At 35.6% G+C, this 16,775-nt stretch overlaps 1 protein-coding gene and 1 pseudogene across 4 annotated transcripts in view; both read left to right on the top strand.

Annotated features, from left to right (window-relative positions):
- GCFC2 (GC-rich sequence DNA-binding factor 2) overlaps window positions 1-16,775 on the top strand; it is a 47,297-nt gene that overhangs the window by 14,953 nt on the left and 15,569 nt on the right. For 3 of the 4 annotated variants that reach the window (XM_042932817.1, XM_042932816.1, XM_042932818.1), the window contains exons 6-10: window positions 9,829-10,015; window positions 12,188-12,311; window positions 13,285-13,366; window positions 13,854-13,966; window positions 15,171-15,370. In XM_042932817.1, coding sequence (XP_042788751.1) covers window positions 9,829-10,015; window positions 12,188-12,311; window positions 13,285-13,366; window positions 13,854-13,966; window positions 15,171-15,370 — 706 coding nt within the window. Of the gene's footprint in view, window positions 1-9,828; window positions 10,016-12,187; window positions 12,312-13,284; window positions 13,367-13,853; window positions 13,967-15,170; window positions 15,371-16,775 lie in introns of those variants that run through there. The other variant, XM_042932819.1, reaches the window with a different exon arrangement.
- LOC122216249 lies at window positions 1,395-1,978 on the top strand (annotated as a pseudogene).

Raw genomic sequence — 16,775 nt, 5'->3', positions numbered from 1 at the left:
AGGCAACTGATGGAGTGGGAGAAGATATTTGTAAACGACATATCAGATAAAGGGTTAGTATCCAAAATCTATAAAGAACTCAAACTCAACACCAAAAACAAATAATCCGGTGAAGAAGTGGGCAAAAGACATGAATAGACACTTCTCCAAAGAAGACATCCAGGTGGCCAACCAACACATGAAAAAATGCTCAACATCACTCATCATCAGGGAAATACAAATCAAAACCACAATGAGATACCATCTCACACCTGTCAGAATGGCTAACATTAACAATTCAGACAACAACAGATGTTGGCGAGGATGCGGAGAGAGGATCTCTTTTGCGCTGCTGGTGGGAATGCAAACTGGTGCAGCCACTCTGGAAAACAGTATGGAGCATCCTCAAAAAATTAAAATTATAACTACCCTACAACCCAGCAATTGCACTACTAGGTTTTTATCCAAGAGATACAGGTATGCAGTTTTGAAGGGGCACATGCAGACCAGTTTTATAGCAGCAATATCAACAATAACCAAGAATGGAAAGAGCCCTAATGTCCATCGATGGATGAATGGATAAAGAAGATGTGGTGTATGTATATACAATGGAGAATTACTCAGCAATCAAAAAGAATGAAATCTTGCCATTTGCAACTACATGGATGGAACTGGAGGATATTATGCTAAGTGAAATTAGAGAAAGACGAATATCATGACTTCACTCATGTGAGGACTTTAAGAGACAAAACAGATGAACATAAGGGAAGGGAAACAAAAATAATATAAAAACATGGAGGGGGGCAAAACCTAAGAGACTCTTAAATATGGAGAACAAACAGAGGGTTACTGGCAGGGTTGTGGGAGGGGGGATGGGCTAAGTGAGTAAGGGGCACTAAGGAATCTACTCCTGAAATCATTGTTGCACTATATGCTAACTACCTTGGATGTAAATTAAAAAAAAAAAAAAAAAGTTGAACAAGAATTAAATAACAGAAAGCTTATATTTGAGTTCTATGTCTTTGACTCAATAAGTAACCTTAAACAGATCATTTTTCCTTTTTATGTTTTAGTTTCTGTTAAAAGAAGGATATAATCCGTATATGACTTAGGTCATAGATGGGATCATGATGTGAAATCGTTTATTACAACCATAAGAGACTCTTAAATATAGAGAACAAACTGAGGGTTAATAGGGGGGAGGCAGAAAGGTTGATGGGAGGGGAGAGGGGAAAATGGATGATGAGCATTGAGGAAGGCACTGGGATGAGCACTGGGTGTTGTATGTAAGCAGTGAGTCATGGGCATCTACCCCCGAAACCAAGAGCACACTGTATACAGTGTATATTAGCCAACTTGACAATAAATTACATTAAAAATATAATAAAATAATAATAAAATAAAAAACAGACAAATATTAGAATTTTTTTTAAAAAGAGAGTCCTTCAAGATGTGACTAAAAGGGCTGCCATTGGACATGTTCCTCCTCGGCGCAACTTGAACACCGGGTCCGACCCCAACCATGGGTCACTGCTAGAGCAGTAAGACTAAGGACTGAGATAAAGATCAAGAGGAGCAGTTGCTACTGCTTGACCCTAGAAGCCCCCCTACCAAAGCCTTCAATGGAGCTGAGCCCAACTACCAGCCTGCCTTCCACTCACATAGATGAGCAGGCCCTGCTCTCCCCATGCTTGCTAAGGGAACCAGCAATATCATTGACATGTCTGCTACAGACTCCCAGGGCATGAAGCAGCACAAGTACACAGGCCAGGCAAGGGAGTACGGCACCCACTTGGCTGTGCTGAGCAGCCTAACCCACTGGGAGAAGCTGCTGCCGCTGCCATGTCTTACCAGCCAGTCCCAAGTGCTGGCCAGCAAGCCCATCTCCTTTTCTGACTTGCAGTGGGTCTCCAGGATAGCTGCTTATGCCTACAGTGCACTTTCTCAAATCCAAGCAGACGCGAAAGAGGAGCTGATTGTATAGTTTGGGATCCCATGAAGAGGGAGATTCTTGGACTGCTCTTTTATCACCTGTCTCTACCCTGCTTCACTGTAGTTCAAGTAGTACCTAACTTCTCTACCCTAGTTTCACTGTAGTTCAAATAGTACCCTAATCTGGTACTAATCACAGAGAAGAGTATGGAGGAGGAGAAGAGTGAGGCTGGAAGTCTGAGCAAGTGAGGATGGGGCAAGAGAGGGTAAAACCATTTGGGACTGGCATTCAAAGCCCTGGCTAGGGATGGGTGGGGGTTAAAAGGTTAGGACTTAGCCTTCACTGTCACTGGGAAGGTAGAGGTACCACTGTGAAGTGATCCCTAGGGGGACTGTGGGAGCCCCTTTCTACCCTTTCTCTTGGCCTCACTCCTGTTCCCCTCTCCATGACTTAGTATTCACATGCACCTCACTAGGGTTTGTGGCCAGGCTCTAGACAAGCTTGAATGTGAATTAATTTTGTATTTCTAGCACCTTGGGTTTTTACATGTTTGGGATTCTGGTTTGGTTTATCACCCTGAATAAAGGAAGTGTACTTTAAAAAAAAAAAAAAGTCCTTCGAGTTCAAATGGAAGGAGGCCAGCCAGTAGCATGAAGCATATGAAAATCTAAGGCTGTCTGGGGTGCCTCACTAGCTTAGTCAGTAGGCGAGCATACAACTCTTGATTTCAGGGTTGTGAGTTCAAGTCCCATGTTTGGTGTAGAGTTTACTTAAAGAAAATAATAATTTGACACAGCTTTGGTTTAAAATATATATATATAAAGCTGGTAAAGATTAAGTAGACAAATAGAGAATCGTGTAGTATTCTAAGGGTGATGTAAAAATCAGTTCAGGTATAAAATTTAAAAGATAAACACAAAAAACTATAACATTGTTAATGAATAAAAATTTTTTAAATGTGATTTGGGACATCAGTAACAAGTGGAAGAAATAAGGAATAAGAATTTTTGTATGTGATTGAAGTTGTTATCAGCTTAAAATAGATTATTAGAACTATAAGATGTTTTTTGTAATCCCCATGGTGTGTGCACACACACACACAAATGCATAGAAGCACAAAAGAAAATGAGAAAAGACTGAGGGCATGTCACGACAAATTCAGAACACTAAGGTAGCAAGAGAGGAAAAGGCACAAAATAACTACAAGCTAGAGAACAATTTACAGGGGCACCTGGGTGCCTCATTGAGCATCCGAATCTTGATTTCGGCTCAGGTCATAATCTCACAGGTTCATGAGATTGAGCCTCACATTAGGCTCAGCACCAACAGCAGGGAGCTTGCTTGGGATTCTCTCTCTCCCTCTCTCTGCCCCTCCCCCAGTAGTGTGCATGGGTGCTTTCGCTCTCAAAATAAACTTTAAAACAAAAAAGCAGTTTACAAAATGGCAATAGCAGGTCCTTCTGTATTAATATTACTTTACAGTCAAAAAGCAGAATGGCTGAATGGATTAAAAAAATCAAAATCCAATTATATTCTGTCTGTAAGAGACGGACGTAGATTTAAGAATACATAGAGACTGAGATTGAAAGGATTGAGAAATATATCACATGCAAATAGTACACTAAAGAACAGTAGTGACATAAAAACTATTTGAGAGAGAGACAGGGTGCAGGAGGGGGAGGGGCAGAGAGAGGGAGACACAGAATTTGAAGCAGGCTCCAGGCTCTGAGCTGTCAGCACAGAGCCCAACGTGGGGCTTGAACTCACGAACCATGAGATCATGACCTGAGCCAAAGTTGGATGCTCAACTGACTGAGCTACCCAGGCTCCCCGTTAAAAACTATTTTAAAAGACAATGACATAGGATATAAAGGGATCAGTTTATCAGGAATTATAGTAAACAATTATATATGCCTCTAACATTACAGCACCTGTGTAAAGCAAATACTGACAGAGCTGAAGAGAGAAATAGTAACACAGTAATAATATTAGACTTCAGTATCCCACTTTCTATAATGGATAGAAAATCCAGGCAGAAAATCAATGAGGAAACTGTGATCTTGAACAGAATGGACCTAACCAGACATACAGAACATTTCTACCCAACAGCAGCAGAATATACATTCTTTTCAAGCACACATGGAATACTCTTCAAGGTAGATCTAATGTGAGGTAGCAGACAAGTCTTAACAAGTTTAATATTGAAGTCTTTCCAAGTATCTTTTCCAAACACAATGGAATGAAACTGTAAGTCAGGAAGAAAAGCAAAAATTCATAAATATGTAGAAATTAAACCACATTTGAACAGCTAGTGGATCAAAGAAGAAATCAAATTAGAAATTTTAAAATCTCTTGAGAAAAATGAAAGCAAATGCTCAATATACCAAAACAGGGAACACAGCTAAAGCATTACTGAGAGGGAAATTTATAGCAATAAACACTTATATTAGAAAGGAAGAAAGATCTCAAATCAACAACCTAACTTTACACCTCAGTGAACTAGAAAAAGAACTAAGTGCAAAATTAACAGAAGGAAGGAAATGATAAAGATTAAAGCAGAGGTAACAGAAAATACACAACAAAAAAATCAACAAAGTTGGGTTTGTTTTTTTGTGTGAAAGATTAGTAAAATTGACAAAAATTGACCTTTAGCTCTATACTAAGTAAAAAACGGAGTGGGCTCAAATCAAAAACTTAAAACATGTCACAGAAATTAAAAGGATCATGAGAGAGAGACTAATATGGACAATTATACACCAACAAATTTGATAACCAAGAAGAAATTGTTAAATTTCTAGAGATGTACAACCTACCAAGACTGATTCATGAGGAAATTAAAAATCTAATCAAACCTATTACTGGTAAGGCGATTGAATCAAAACCTTACTAGCTAAAGCCCAGGATAACATGGTCTCACTGGAGAATTCTACCAAGCATTTAAAGATGAATTAACACTATTCCTTCTCAAACCCTTCCAGAAAACTGAAGAAGAGAGAACACTTCCAAACCCATTTTATGAAGTCAGTGTTACCTTAATCCCAAAGCCCAGACAAAAATATTAACAAGAAAATTATAGGCCACTAACCCTGACTAATACTGATACAAAAGTCCTCAACAAAACACTAGCAAACCTAATTCAACAACATATTAAAGGGATTCTGCATCATGACCAAGTGAGATCTACTTAATACAAGGATGATTGGTAGCAAAAATCAGTTCGTGTGATACACTACATTAACAGGATGAAGGACAGAAACCACATGATCATCTCAGTTGATGGCAGAAAAAGCACCTGACAAAATTCAATACCCTTTCATGATAAAAACAACCAACTAGGGATAGAAGGAAATTTATGAACATAATAAAGTCCATATAGGAAGAGCCCACAACTAATATAAGCCATGGTGAAAAACCAAAAGCTTTTCCTGTAAGATTAGGAACAAGGCATGGACCCCTATTCTTGCCACTTCTGTGCAACAAAGAATTAGAAGTCCTAGCCAGAGAATTCAGGCAAGTAAAAGAAATAAAGGACAGCCAAATAAGAAAGGAAGAAGTAAAATTAACTCTATATAGATATGATCTTATATGTCATAAACTCTAAATAGACTCCACACACACACAACTCTGTTAGAACTAATTCAGCAAATTTGCAGGATACAAAATCAACACAAAAAGTTATGGTTCTATGGACTAACCATAAAAAATCCAAAGAGTGTGTTTAAAAAAAGTAATTTACAATAGCATCAGAAAGAATAAAATTCAGGAATAAACTTAATGAAGGAGTTAAAAGATTTGTACAATGAAAACTATAAAACATTGCTGGAAGAAATTGAAGAAGACATAAATAGACATTTCATGTTCATGGATTAGAAGACTTAATATTGTTAAAATACCCAGTTTTACCCAAAGCAGTCAACAGATACAGTACATTCCCTATCAAATTTTCAGTGGCAATTTTTGCAGAAATAGGAAAAAAATTCTAAAATTCATATGGAATCTGGAAGGACTCAAGACTGTTTTGATTATTCAAACCAATAATCAAAACAGTCTTGAGAAAGAAAAGCATAGGCAATACAAGCAAAAATAAACTAGTGGGACTACATCAAACTAAAACTAAAGAGCCTCTGCTCAGCAAAGGAAATAATGAACGGTGAAAAGGCACACTGTGGAGTAAGAAAAGAGTTGCAAACTATCTGATCCAAAGTATCGGAACTCGTACAACTCAGCAACAACAAAAATCCAACTGAAAAATAGACATTTCTTAAAGTAGACATACTAGTGGCCAAAAAAACATATGAAAAAAATGGTCATCACTAAACATCAGGAAATTATAAATCAAAGCCACAATGATTAGGATGGCCACTGTGAAAACAATAAGTGTTCTCATGGATGCAAAGGAAAGGGAACCCTTACACGCTATTGATGAGACTGTAAAATGGTGCCACAGCTGTGAAAAGCAGTATGGAGATTCCTCAAGAGATTAAAAATGGAAATACCATAAGATCCAGCAATTCCACTTTTGTGTTTGTATGTATGTGCACAAAATAACACAAGACAGAAAACAATTTACAGGGGCGCCTGGGTGCCTCATCAGTTGAGCATCCAACTCTTAGTTTCAGCTCAGGTCATAATCTTACGGGTTCATGGGATTGAGCCCTGCGTAGGGCTGAGCGCTAACAACGTGGAGCCTGCTTGGGATTCTCCCTCTCCTCTCTCTACCCCTCCCCTGTGCACAAGCATGTGCTTATCTCTCTGAGAATAAATAAACCTTTAAAAAAAAAAAATATCTTTACATACAGTGGAGTATTATCAATCTTAAAAAAGAAAATCTCAGTATATGCTACAACAAGAACCTTGAGGACTAAATGAAATAAGACATTCACAAAAGGTAAATACTACATTGACTCTATTTACATGATCTTTCTAAAGTATCAAACTTTTAGAAACTGAAAATAGAATGGTGGTTGCCATGGTTAGGAGGAGGAGAGGAAGGAGGAATTGTTGATCAGTGGGTATAAAGTTTCAGTTTTACAAGATGAAAAGTTCTAGAGTTCTGTTCACAACAGTGTGCATAAAGTTAATACTGTACTGCACACTTAAAAATAAGGTTAAGATTATAAATTTTGTTACATGTTTTTTGACTGCAGTAAAATAAGCATATTTTGTTAATATACTTGATTTATAATAATTTACTTAAATATTTCTCTGTTGGACATTCTGACTTCTAAGTTTTCTCTCATAAATAATGCTAAAGATAATGAATGTTCTTGTAAGTTATTTAATCTGTTACATTATTTCTTAAATGTCTGAGGAAAGGTGACCTGGGTAAAATTATGCATATTTTTATGGCTCTTGAAATAGATTGCCAGTCTGGACACATCTAACTTTTATTCTCCTACTATTAAAACTTATCTCTTAAGTGGAGAGTATTAATATAAATAGTATGTTTTGCTAAAGATAAGGCAAACCCATCATGATAGGTTGTTTTGTCTTAAATATTTTTCTGTTTTACTACTCAGAATCTAGTGTGCTTCTTTAGATATTTGAAAGAATGAGTATGATAGGAAAAGTTTAAATAGTCCTATGTAACATGTGATACAAAGAGAGAACTTGGTTCTCCTGCCAAAGTTAGTATTCATAAAGAACGTTTTCTTTGCCTTTTTTTTTTTTTTTTTTTTAATACTTAGGAACTTTTCTTCTAATACTTGGTAATAGGTTCAAAATTTTCTTACCCTGTGTCTTTTATATAAATCAGCTTTAAAGTAGCTTCACTTCTTAATTATATTGCAGCTAAAATATATTGGTCATAGTTGTTCATTTATATGGTTTGACAAAGAAAAGGACATTCAATAGCATTGTATAGTGAAATAAACATAAAAGTCTTTAGATGATACCAGTTTTTAGATATTAGGCTACCTCTGTATTATAGTGAGTTGGCAAACTCCCCACCCACTCCCTGTTTTGTAAGTAAAGTTTTATTGGGACACAGCCATACTTGTGCATTTACATATTGTCTGTGGCTGCTTTAGCTACATCACAGAATTGAGTAGTTGCAACAGCAACCATATTTCCTATCTGGACCTTTACAGAAAAAGTTTGCCAACCTCTATTCTAGATGATTAGTTTTCAGTAGTGATGTTAAATGATGAAAATTGCCTTGATTCAGTATTATTTTTGTAATAACTTCCCTATTTACTGTCCTTCTGATAGTCCTTCGTTAACTGAAAGAAAAGAGCTAGAATTACAGCTGTTGCATGTAGAATTGCATATAATTCAGGACTTAGCAGTTCTTGTTTTTTTGCCTTTTTTGGAATTGTGTTTGAGAGAGTTGTCTTGCATGCATTATAGGGAAAAAAGGTAGCAGATCACTAATAGAGAGTAGCATTTCATTTTATCTGGATAGGTTTTATTTTTAAATTTAGTGTATTTTATTTTTTCATTAACTGAGTTTATTTTAAAAAGAAAATACGTTTTTATTGTCTAGACAAAATCAAATGGTACAAAAGGATATACAGAGAAAAGGAAGTCACCTTCCCCAAAGAACCACTCCTCCCGGTTTCCTATGTTCCATTCCAGAAGTAGTCTGTATGTATGTCTATACAAGTACATATATACTTCTATATTGCCCCATTTTTTATACACAACTAAAGCACATTATATCCCCTGTTCTCTACCTTGCTTTTTTCATTTAATATGTATTTATGATCTTACTGCTATAACCAATAATATTCCACTTAATTAAAGCAGCTTTTTAATGCTTTCTGTACATTATTGTCTTATTTCTTAACTGTCTCTATTCTTTACATAATGCAAAGAAAAACTTGGAAAGACAAACGCATTAGTCATTGTTCCAGGGAAACTTAGAAGACATTTTTGGTCTTTAAGAAAAAAAAAGATGACATTTGGTCTAAGCAAGTGTTTACTAATGATTTTTCATTATACACAGCAAGTTAGCTGAAGGAGTTGAATTTTTTTTAAAAAGTTCAAGTCTACATACTATGAATTTGTTACTTCATTTGTAGTTAATTCTCAAATTGTAATGTACTCACAGTGTCGAATATTAGTGGAAAACACATTCCAGATATTTTTAAAGAAATAGTGTTTCTTATTCCTCTACTGGCAAATATACAGAGAGATAACTGACTTCTAAAAAATAAGCAGACATTGAATTATATTTGACATTTGTTTCTTGCTACGTTAGTTGATACATGTGATACTAATAAGAGTTAAAAAAAAAAAAAAAAGTAGGCTGTTGGGTAACGGGCACTAAGGAATCTACTCCTGAAATCATTGTTGCACTATGTGCTAATTTGGATGTAAATTTTAAAAAATAAAATAAAATAAAAGTAGGCTGTGTTATCAATAAAGCAGTGTATGGGGGACTACAGCAAAAACAGGAAATATGCCTGAAAGAACATCAAATTCTAATGACAGATAAAACCATCGAGTCATAAAACATTAAATTGTACCAAATCATAACATGTTCAAATGGTTTTAATACCAGCTTATTCAGTAATACCCATATTCGAAGAAAGACCACAAACTGATTTAACAGTAACTCCACATGGATTCCCGTATTTCAAATATAAGACCTTGGATTGTCTCGCAACTCACCTAGTTTACAAATTCTGATCAATCCACACTTACTAACTTTCACTGTAAAATTATCCTCTGATTAGCTCAAGCACCTGAAACCTGTAAGTGTCCTTTCCTCCCTTTTCCTTTGAGACCTTTTTCATTGTGGTGTCCTTTGCTCAGCACGTCTCATAAACACAGGTTTATAGGCTTGTCCGTTTCCTTGGTGGGCTCTGTAAGATAGCTTTAAAAAAAATTTCATTAGATTGATAGTTATCGTGGTAGAAATCAAAGTTGGAGAAACAAGGCAGTTTTCATTTATTTTTATTTTGTTTATTTAGATTAACACTGCTACAGGATACTCACCGCTCACACCTGAGGGAATATGAAAAATACATACAAGATGTCAAGAGTTCGAAGAGTACCATCCAGAAACTAGAGAATTCATCAAATCAAGCTCTAAATTTTAAATTCTATAAAAGCATGAAAATTTATGTGGAAAATTTAATTGACTGTCTTAATGAAAAGGTACATGGTCATAAATACAATATTTCCTTTTTATAAAGAAATCCCCTTACCGTGAGATTTTTTTTTGAAAGTCTAAAATCCCACAACTAATTTCCTTCAGGGTTTTCCTACACATTTTTGACATGCTGTGATATTAAGTATCCCCTTAATATTGGACAGTTGGGGTTTCTTTGCAATTATTTTGGTATTATAAATAACAAAGTTTTGTATATAAATTTTTGTGTTAAAATTCCATTTGTTTAAAAAAATTCCTAGAAAGTGAATTATTAAGTCAAAATTTCTAAATATCTTTTAAGGCTTATGAAACATTGCTAAATTATTTGAATACCAGAAAGATTGCATCAGTTTTACTTTTAGCTTACTTCATTCAAAAAATGATTTTTGCAGGGGTACCTGGGTGGCTCAGTCAGTTAAGTATCCAACTTTGGCTCAGGTAATGGTTTCATGGTTCATGAGTTTGAACCCCACATTGGGCTCTCTGCTGTCAGCACAGAGCCTGCCTAGGATCTTCTGTCTGTCTCTCTCTCTCTCTCTCTCTCTCTCTCTCTCTCTCTCTGCCCTCCCCCCCTCCACTTACACTCTCTCTCAAAAATAACATTAAAAAATTTTTTTAATAAATAATGTTTTTTGCTTGTACATACTTATTTTGATCTCAAACAAAACCTTTGTTTTATTAACACATGCAGTCTCTTTTTGTGAGTTGTCTTTGCCTTATCTTTTTTCATATTGGCAATTTTTCTTTTTTTTTTCCTTATATGGTGAAAATTCTTTACTGCTTAAAATTTTTAATGCCACTTGATATAGGTAAACTTTCCAGTTTGTCTTTTGATTTCATTTGCAGTGTTTTTTTTGACATCCTGATCATTTGACATTTTTGTGTTAATCAGATTTATGAATCATTCTTTCCCTTTATAAGTCTGCTTTTGTTTTATACATACTAAGTCCTTACATTTGGGTCTTGAGTTGACTTTTTTTTTTTTAAGTAGACAAACCGTTTAAAAAATACACTCTACTTTCTTCATTGCTTTTTATTTACATTTAAAATATTACCAAATAATTGGATTTTTTTCTCTCCAGTTGTTTCAAGTTGACTGCCTTTTACTGTCACTTGGTAGTTACTTTCTGAAGTATTTATTGCAATACAACTTAATTCATCGATCCTTGAAGAATTAAAGTTTCATTGGCCTACACATTGATGTACCCAGGGCAGCTGCTATGGGAACATCATTGGAGTGGGGAGAATTGTTGCTCAAGAAATGTAAGAAACTAATCATTCATTTTTGCTTCATAGCTTTCTTACCTGTCTGTTTAGGTCTCTTCCATTCTCCCCTTTTTTCAGATTTAACAGTTTCCTCAAGTGCTCTCCTACAGTCTGCCCCCTTGGCTTATGAAAAATATCTGTACCCTTTATTTTCTCCTCCTAATATCTCAAATAAAAAAGAATCCTATTTAGGGGTGCCTGGGTGGCTCAGTTGAGTATGCGACTCTTGATTTCAGCTCAGTCATGATCTCACAGTTCGTGAGTTAAGGCCCCACATCAGGCTCCACACTGACAGTGCAGAGCCTGCTTTGGATTCTCTCCCCACCCCACCCCCCACCCGCCCCTCTCTCACTCACGCACGTGTGCTTTCTCTCTCAAAATTAAAAAAAAAAGGGGCGCCTGGATGGCGCAGTCGGTTAAGCGTCCGACTTCAGCCAGGTCACGATCTCGCGGTCCGTGAGTTCGAGCCCCGCGTCGGGCTCTGGGCTGATGGCTCGGAGCCTGGAGCCTGTTTCCGATTCTGTGTCTCCCTCTCTCTCTGCCCCTCCCCCGTTCATGCTCTGTCTCTCTCTGTCCCAAAAATAAATAAAAAAAAAAAAAAAAAAAAAAAAAATTAAAAAAAAAAAATCCTATTTCTTATCTATTCACTCCTATCCATGTTCCAGACTTGAACCCATTTGCTTTCATTTTTTATGATATTTATAGCTGTTTCAGTGCAGTAAGTTGATTATCAATATTAAAGTATTGGCAGCCAGGTCTGTATCTCACAATCTTTTTTTAATTAAAATGTGGTAGTATTGGAAATGTTTCTTTTATATGAGTATTGAGCACATACATATGCTTATCTGAGTATTACTTTTTATAATTGATTATTGATGACCTACAAAATGTTACTTATATGTGTATTTCAGATTATCAGAATCCAAGAAATAGAGTCATCCATGCATGCACTCCTTTTAAAACAAGCCATGACCTTTATGAAACGCAGGCAAGATGAATTAAAACATGAATCAACGTATTTACAACAATTATCACGTTAGTGTTTTTAATATTCAATATCATTTATGATTTATCAGCTAGAGAATAAAAATATTTTTATTTCTGTATAAAAAAATGCCTTTTTGTGTATTTTCCCACTAACCTTTCACCTATTTCTTTGCAAAAACCCCAAAATATTTAGAACTAAGGCTTCAAAATATCTTGAATTAAGCCTAAGACAAAAAAAAATAAAAATTACAACTTCTAATCATTTGGTATTTGAGACAGTATATAGCTATATAATGACTTTGTTGAGATGAGTTGACATAAGTCTGTAGGCTGTGTCAGAAATCTAACTTAAAGATTTCATGGCTGATCCACGGATTAGGTGTGGAGGTTAAAGACATTTTGGTGGGTTTTAGTAGAGAATCATCTGTAAGATCTCAAATAAGATTTGGATGCTGCCTTTTAGTTCTCACACTGGTTTTGTATTTTCAGAGATGCCTTCCTTTGATTAGGTTCTGTTGGGGAATAGTGAAGGAGATGAGATCGTAACCAAGTAGCTGATTAAAGCAAAGTGACTTTCAAACACATGACTTGTAGTTAGTTATAAATTATGGTACATACCAAAGTAACAAATAATATGAATAACTTACTGGTAATGCAAATATTTCTAGTAATTCAGGGATGAGAAAAAAAAAAAAAAAAAAAAAAAACAACTGGTGAAAACACCTGAAAAAGAATACAAGAAAAAGAAACACGGTAGAATTTTATTACTGTTCTCAAGTGCTGAACTATATTCACCAGCCAGGGTATCTTAGGCTAGCAGACTCAATGCCTATCAATATTGTGATAGGGAGTTAACATTATAATTTCGTTATATGATGAAGTATGCGATTTAAGCAAAGTAAGTGTGTTTATATATATACCTACATGTATATACACCCAAAATACAACTTTTGTTTTCAGAATGTTTCATTTTATTTCTTTTAAGAATTTGCAGCATGAAATTAATTTTATTTGTTAACAGGCAAAGCTGAGACATCAACAAATGGAAGTTTGGCTGTAGGTGAAAAAACTCCATGGATTTTGGAAGAGATTGAATCTCGAAGGTAGCTATATATAAAGTGAAGACTTGAGCAAGTATTTTTCACTACTTAACCATAGTTAGCCCATATGGTATAATAACCGTAACTGAACATTAATTTGTGAGAATGACATAAAACCAAAATTTAGTTAAACAGTCCTTACCCCCAGGGTTTAAAAGGAATGGGTAAGATGGCATTTATTGGTCTGGGACTTGCTTATAACTAGAAGTTATTATATTGTTACCCCCTCTTTAAAATCTGGGTAGCCCATGGGAATGTACTTTAAGAAAAAGAGGGAGAACCACCAATTCAGATTAACGAAGCTAAAATGCCAAAAATAATAACAAAATTGTGTGCTAATAATAATAATATGGTATATATTCTAGACATTGTAAATAAATGATGACTCCTAGTTTTTGTTTTAAAGTATTTCTTTTCAGCAGGAACTGGTTTTTTTTTTTTGTTTTTAGGAACTGTTTTAAATTTGTTTTTGGTTTATTGCAAAACATAGGTCACAAAGAAGACAAGCAAGGGCACTTTCTGGGAATTGTGATCATCAGGAAGGGACATCTAGTGATGATGAACTGTCTTCAGCAGACATGATTGACTTCCAAAAAACCCAAGGTCAGTTACCAGGTTTCTAATATGTCTTAATTTGAAGTATCGAAATGGTAGGAAATGCTTTGCTGTGATTGCTCTTAAATATCGTTGGGGAAATTCAAGGAAAAAGGAACACATTTTTTTCCCCTTTAAGACTTCCTGGGGTGCCTGGCTGGCTCAGTCCATAGAGCATATGACTTGTGATCTTGGGGTCATGAGTTCGAGTTGCACACTGGGGGTAGAGTTTACTTAAAAAAAAAAAAAAAAAAAAAAAAAAAGATTTTTCCTACCTTTGAAAAAATGGGATAAAATGGAGGAACATTGTGAGTTTTCTGCATCCTTATAGTTTTTTCCCTCAGCTTTTCTTATTTTTTATAAAGGAGCCATGAACAATTTGGTTTCATTTCTCTATTGTATACCTTCTATATTATCATTTTTAATTGAAAACAATTAAATTTAGGGGTGTCTGGTTGGCTCAGTTGGTAGAGCATGCGACTCTTGATCTCAGGGTTAGGAGTTAGAGCCCATGTTTAGGGTAAAGATTACTTAAAATCTTTTGAAAATAAATAAAACATTTAAATTTAATAACATTATTTTAGTGATTCATAGGTAAAATGTCACATATTTGAAAGAACGTGGGCTTTACAGGGCCGCCTGGGTGGTGTAGTCTGTTAAGTGCCCAACTTTGGCTCAGGTTGGTCATGATCTCACAGCTCATGGTCTCGAGCCCTGCGTCAGGCTCTGTGCTGACAGCTCAGAGCCTGGAGCCTGCTTCAGATTCTCTCTCTCTCTCTCTGCCCCTTCCAATCCCCCACTTTGTCTCTCAAATAATAAATAAAAGTTAAAAAAAATTTTTTTTAATGTGGGTTTTACAGTCAAACAGATGGGTTTGAAGACTGTCTCTATTTTGTGTGATCTTAGATCCATAGACCTCCCTGAGTATCATGTTGTTTGCTCGTTTTTTTGTCTTATAAATAGTCACACCTACCTTGTAGAGAAGATAGTTATGATGCTGAAATAGCAGGGAATCGATAAGTGGTCGATTTTGTTAGTGTCAGTATTGCTATTAAAGTGATTTTTTAAAAATAAAAGGTAATTTATCTGTTAATATCAAAGGAAAGTTTTCAGCTCTGTTGAGTACATACGTCGTTACACGTGATGATGTTTACAGGAAGCAAAGCTCACAAACTTAAAATGCAAAATATACAGAGACTCCTTTTGTTTACAGGTGAAATTTTACGGGATCACAAGCAGATTTTTGAAGATGTACATGATGATTTTTGTAATATCCAAAATATTTTGTTGAAATTTCAACAATGGCGAGAAAAGTTTCCTGATTCTTATTATGAAGCTTTCATTAGTTTATGCATACCGAAGCTTTTAAATCCTCTAATCCGACTTCAGTTGATTGATTGGAATCCTCTTAAGGTATTTAAGCTTAACATGTGAAAGAAATAATTCTGTCCTGTTCATTACTGAAGTGCCCTTGTTATTAGGTTAGCTTTAAAATACACAGAGTTGGGATTGATAATTAGTGCTTTGGGGTAGTAGTCTGTATTCATGTTTTCTTGGTTCTTCCCTTATATTTAAGGCTGAATAGCACTAAACGTCTGTCAAGGAAACACTTTTTTGTTGTCTTTCAGCTTCTTCTATGGTAAGTTAAGGTCATTTTTAAATCATTGAAAAATGTGAAGGTAGTATTAGCTTTTAAGAATTTTAGTCTGTGTGATATAGGTACCAAGAGTTTTGAAGTTGGAGATGCTATATTGGGACTATTTGGTTTGGAAAGCTACACTGAGGAGGGATTTAAATGAGGATTTGAAGGTTATATAAGATTTAAAACAGGAGAAAAAAAGGAAAACTTTTTTTGTAAAGGTACGTAAGGAGAAATCCTAGTTCAGGAGCTAGAGGCTTCATAGAGGTTCAGATCCTAAATTAAGAGATAGGAACTTATTTTGATAAATAATGGGAAGAGTAGAATTATGAAAGTAGTGTTTTAGGAAGTCCTAGCAGCTGGCTAACTTGGAGGGAAGAAACAGGTGAGATAATACTGGAAGGCTATTGCTGTAGCCCAAGTCCAAGGTAGTGAATCCCTTACATACAGTGATAGTGATAAAGGGAAGAGAAATAAAGGGTTGATTATAGGAGGTTTTGTGAATTAAGAATCAGTAAAAAGCTTCTGCACAGTGAAGGAAACAACAAAACTAAAAGGCAGCCTACTGAACAGGAGAAGATATTTGCAAATGACATATCTAATAAATTAGGGTTAGCATCTAAAATGTATGAAGAACTGGGGTGCCTGGGTGGCTCAGTCGGTTAAACGTCCAACTTCGGCTCAGGTCACGATCTCGCGGACCGTGAGTTCGAGCCCCGTGTCGGGCTCTGGGCTGATGGCTCAGAGCCTGGAGCCTGCTTCCGATTCTGTGTCTCCCTCTCTCTCTGCCCCTCCCCCGTTCATGCTCTGTCTCTCTCTGTCTCAAAAATAAAACGTTAAAAAAAAAATTTTTTTTTTAAATAAAATGTATGAAGAACTTACACAGTTCAACACCCTCAAAAAAACAAACAATGCAATTAACAATTGGGCAGAAGACACGAATAGACATTTCTCCAAAGAAGACATCCACACAACCAACAGACACATGAAAAGATGCTCAACATAATTGATCATTAGGGAAATACAAATCAAAACCACAGTGAGACATCACTTTAAACCTGTCAGAATGGCTAAAATAAAAAACACAAGAAACAAGTGATGGCGAGGATGTGCAGAAAAAAGGAATCTTCATGCACTGTTGATGGGAATGCAAACTGGTGCAGCCACTATGGAAAATGG

This window comes from Panthera leo, chromosome A3 (genome assembly GCF_018350215.1).
Source record: "Panthera leo isolate Ple1 chromosome A3, P.leo_Ple1_pat1.1, whole genome shotgun sequence".
In the NCBI taxonomy this organism is placed as follows: Eukaryota; Metazoa; Chordata; class Mammalia; order Carnivora; family Felidae; genus Panthera; species Panthera leo.
The sequence above is the reverse complement of the archived record's forward strand: the minus strand, read 5'-3'. Positions and strand labels throughout refer to the sequence as shown.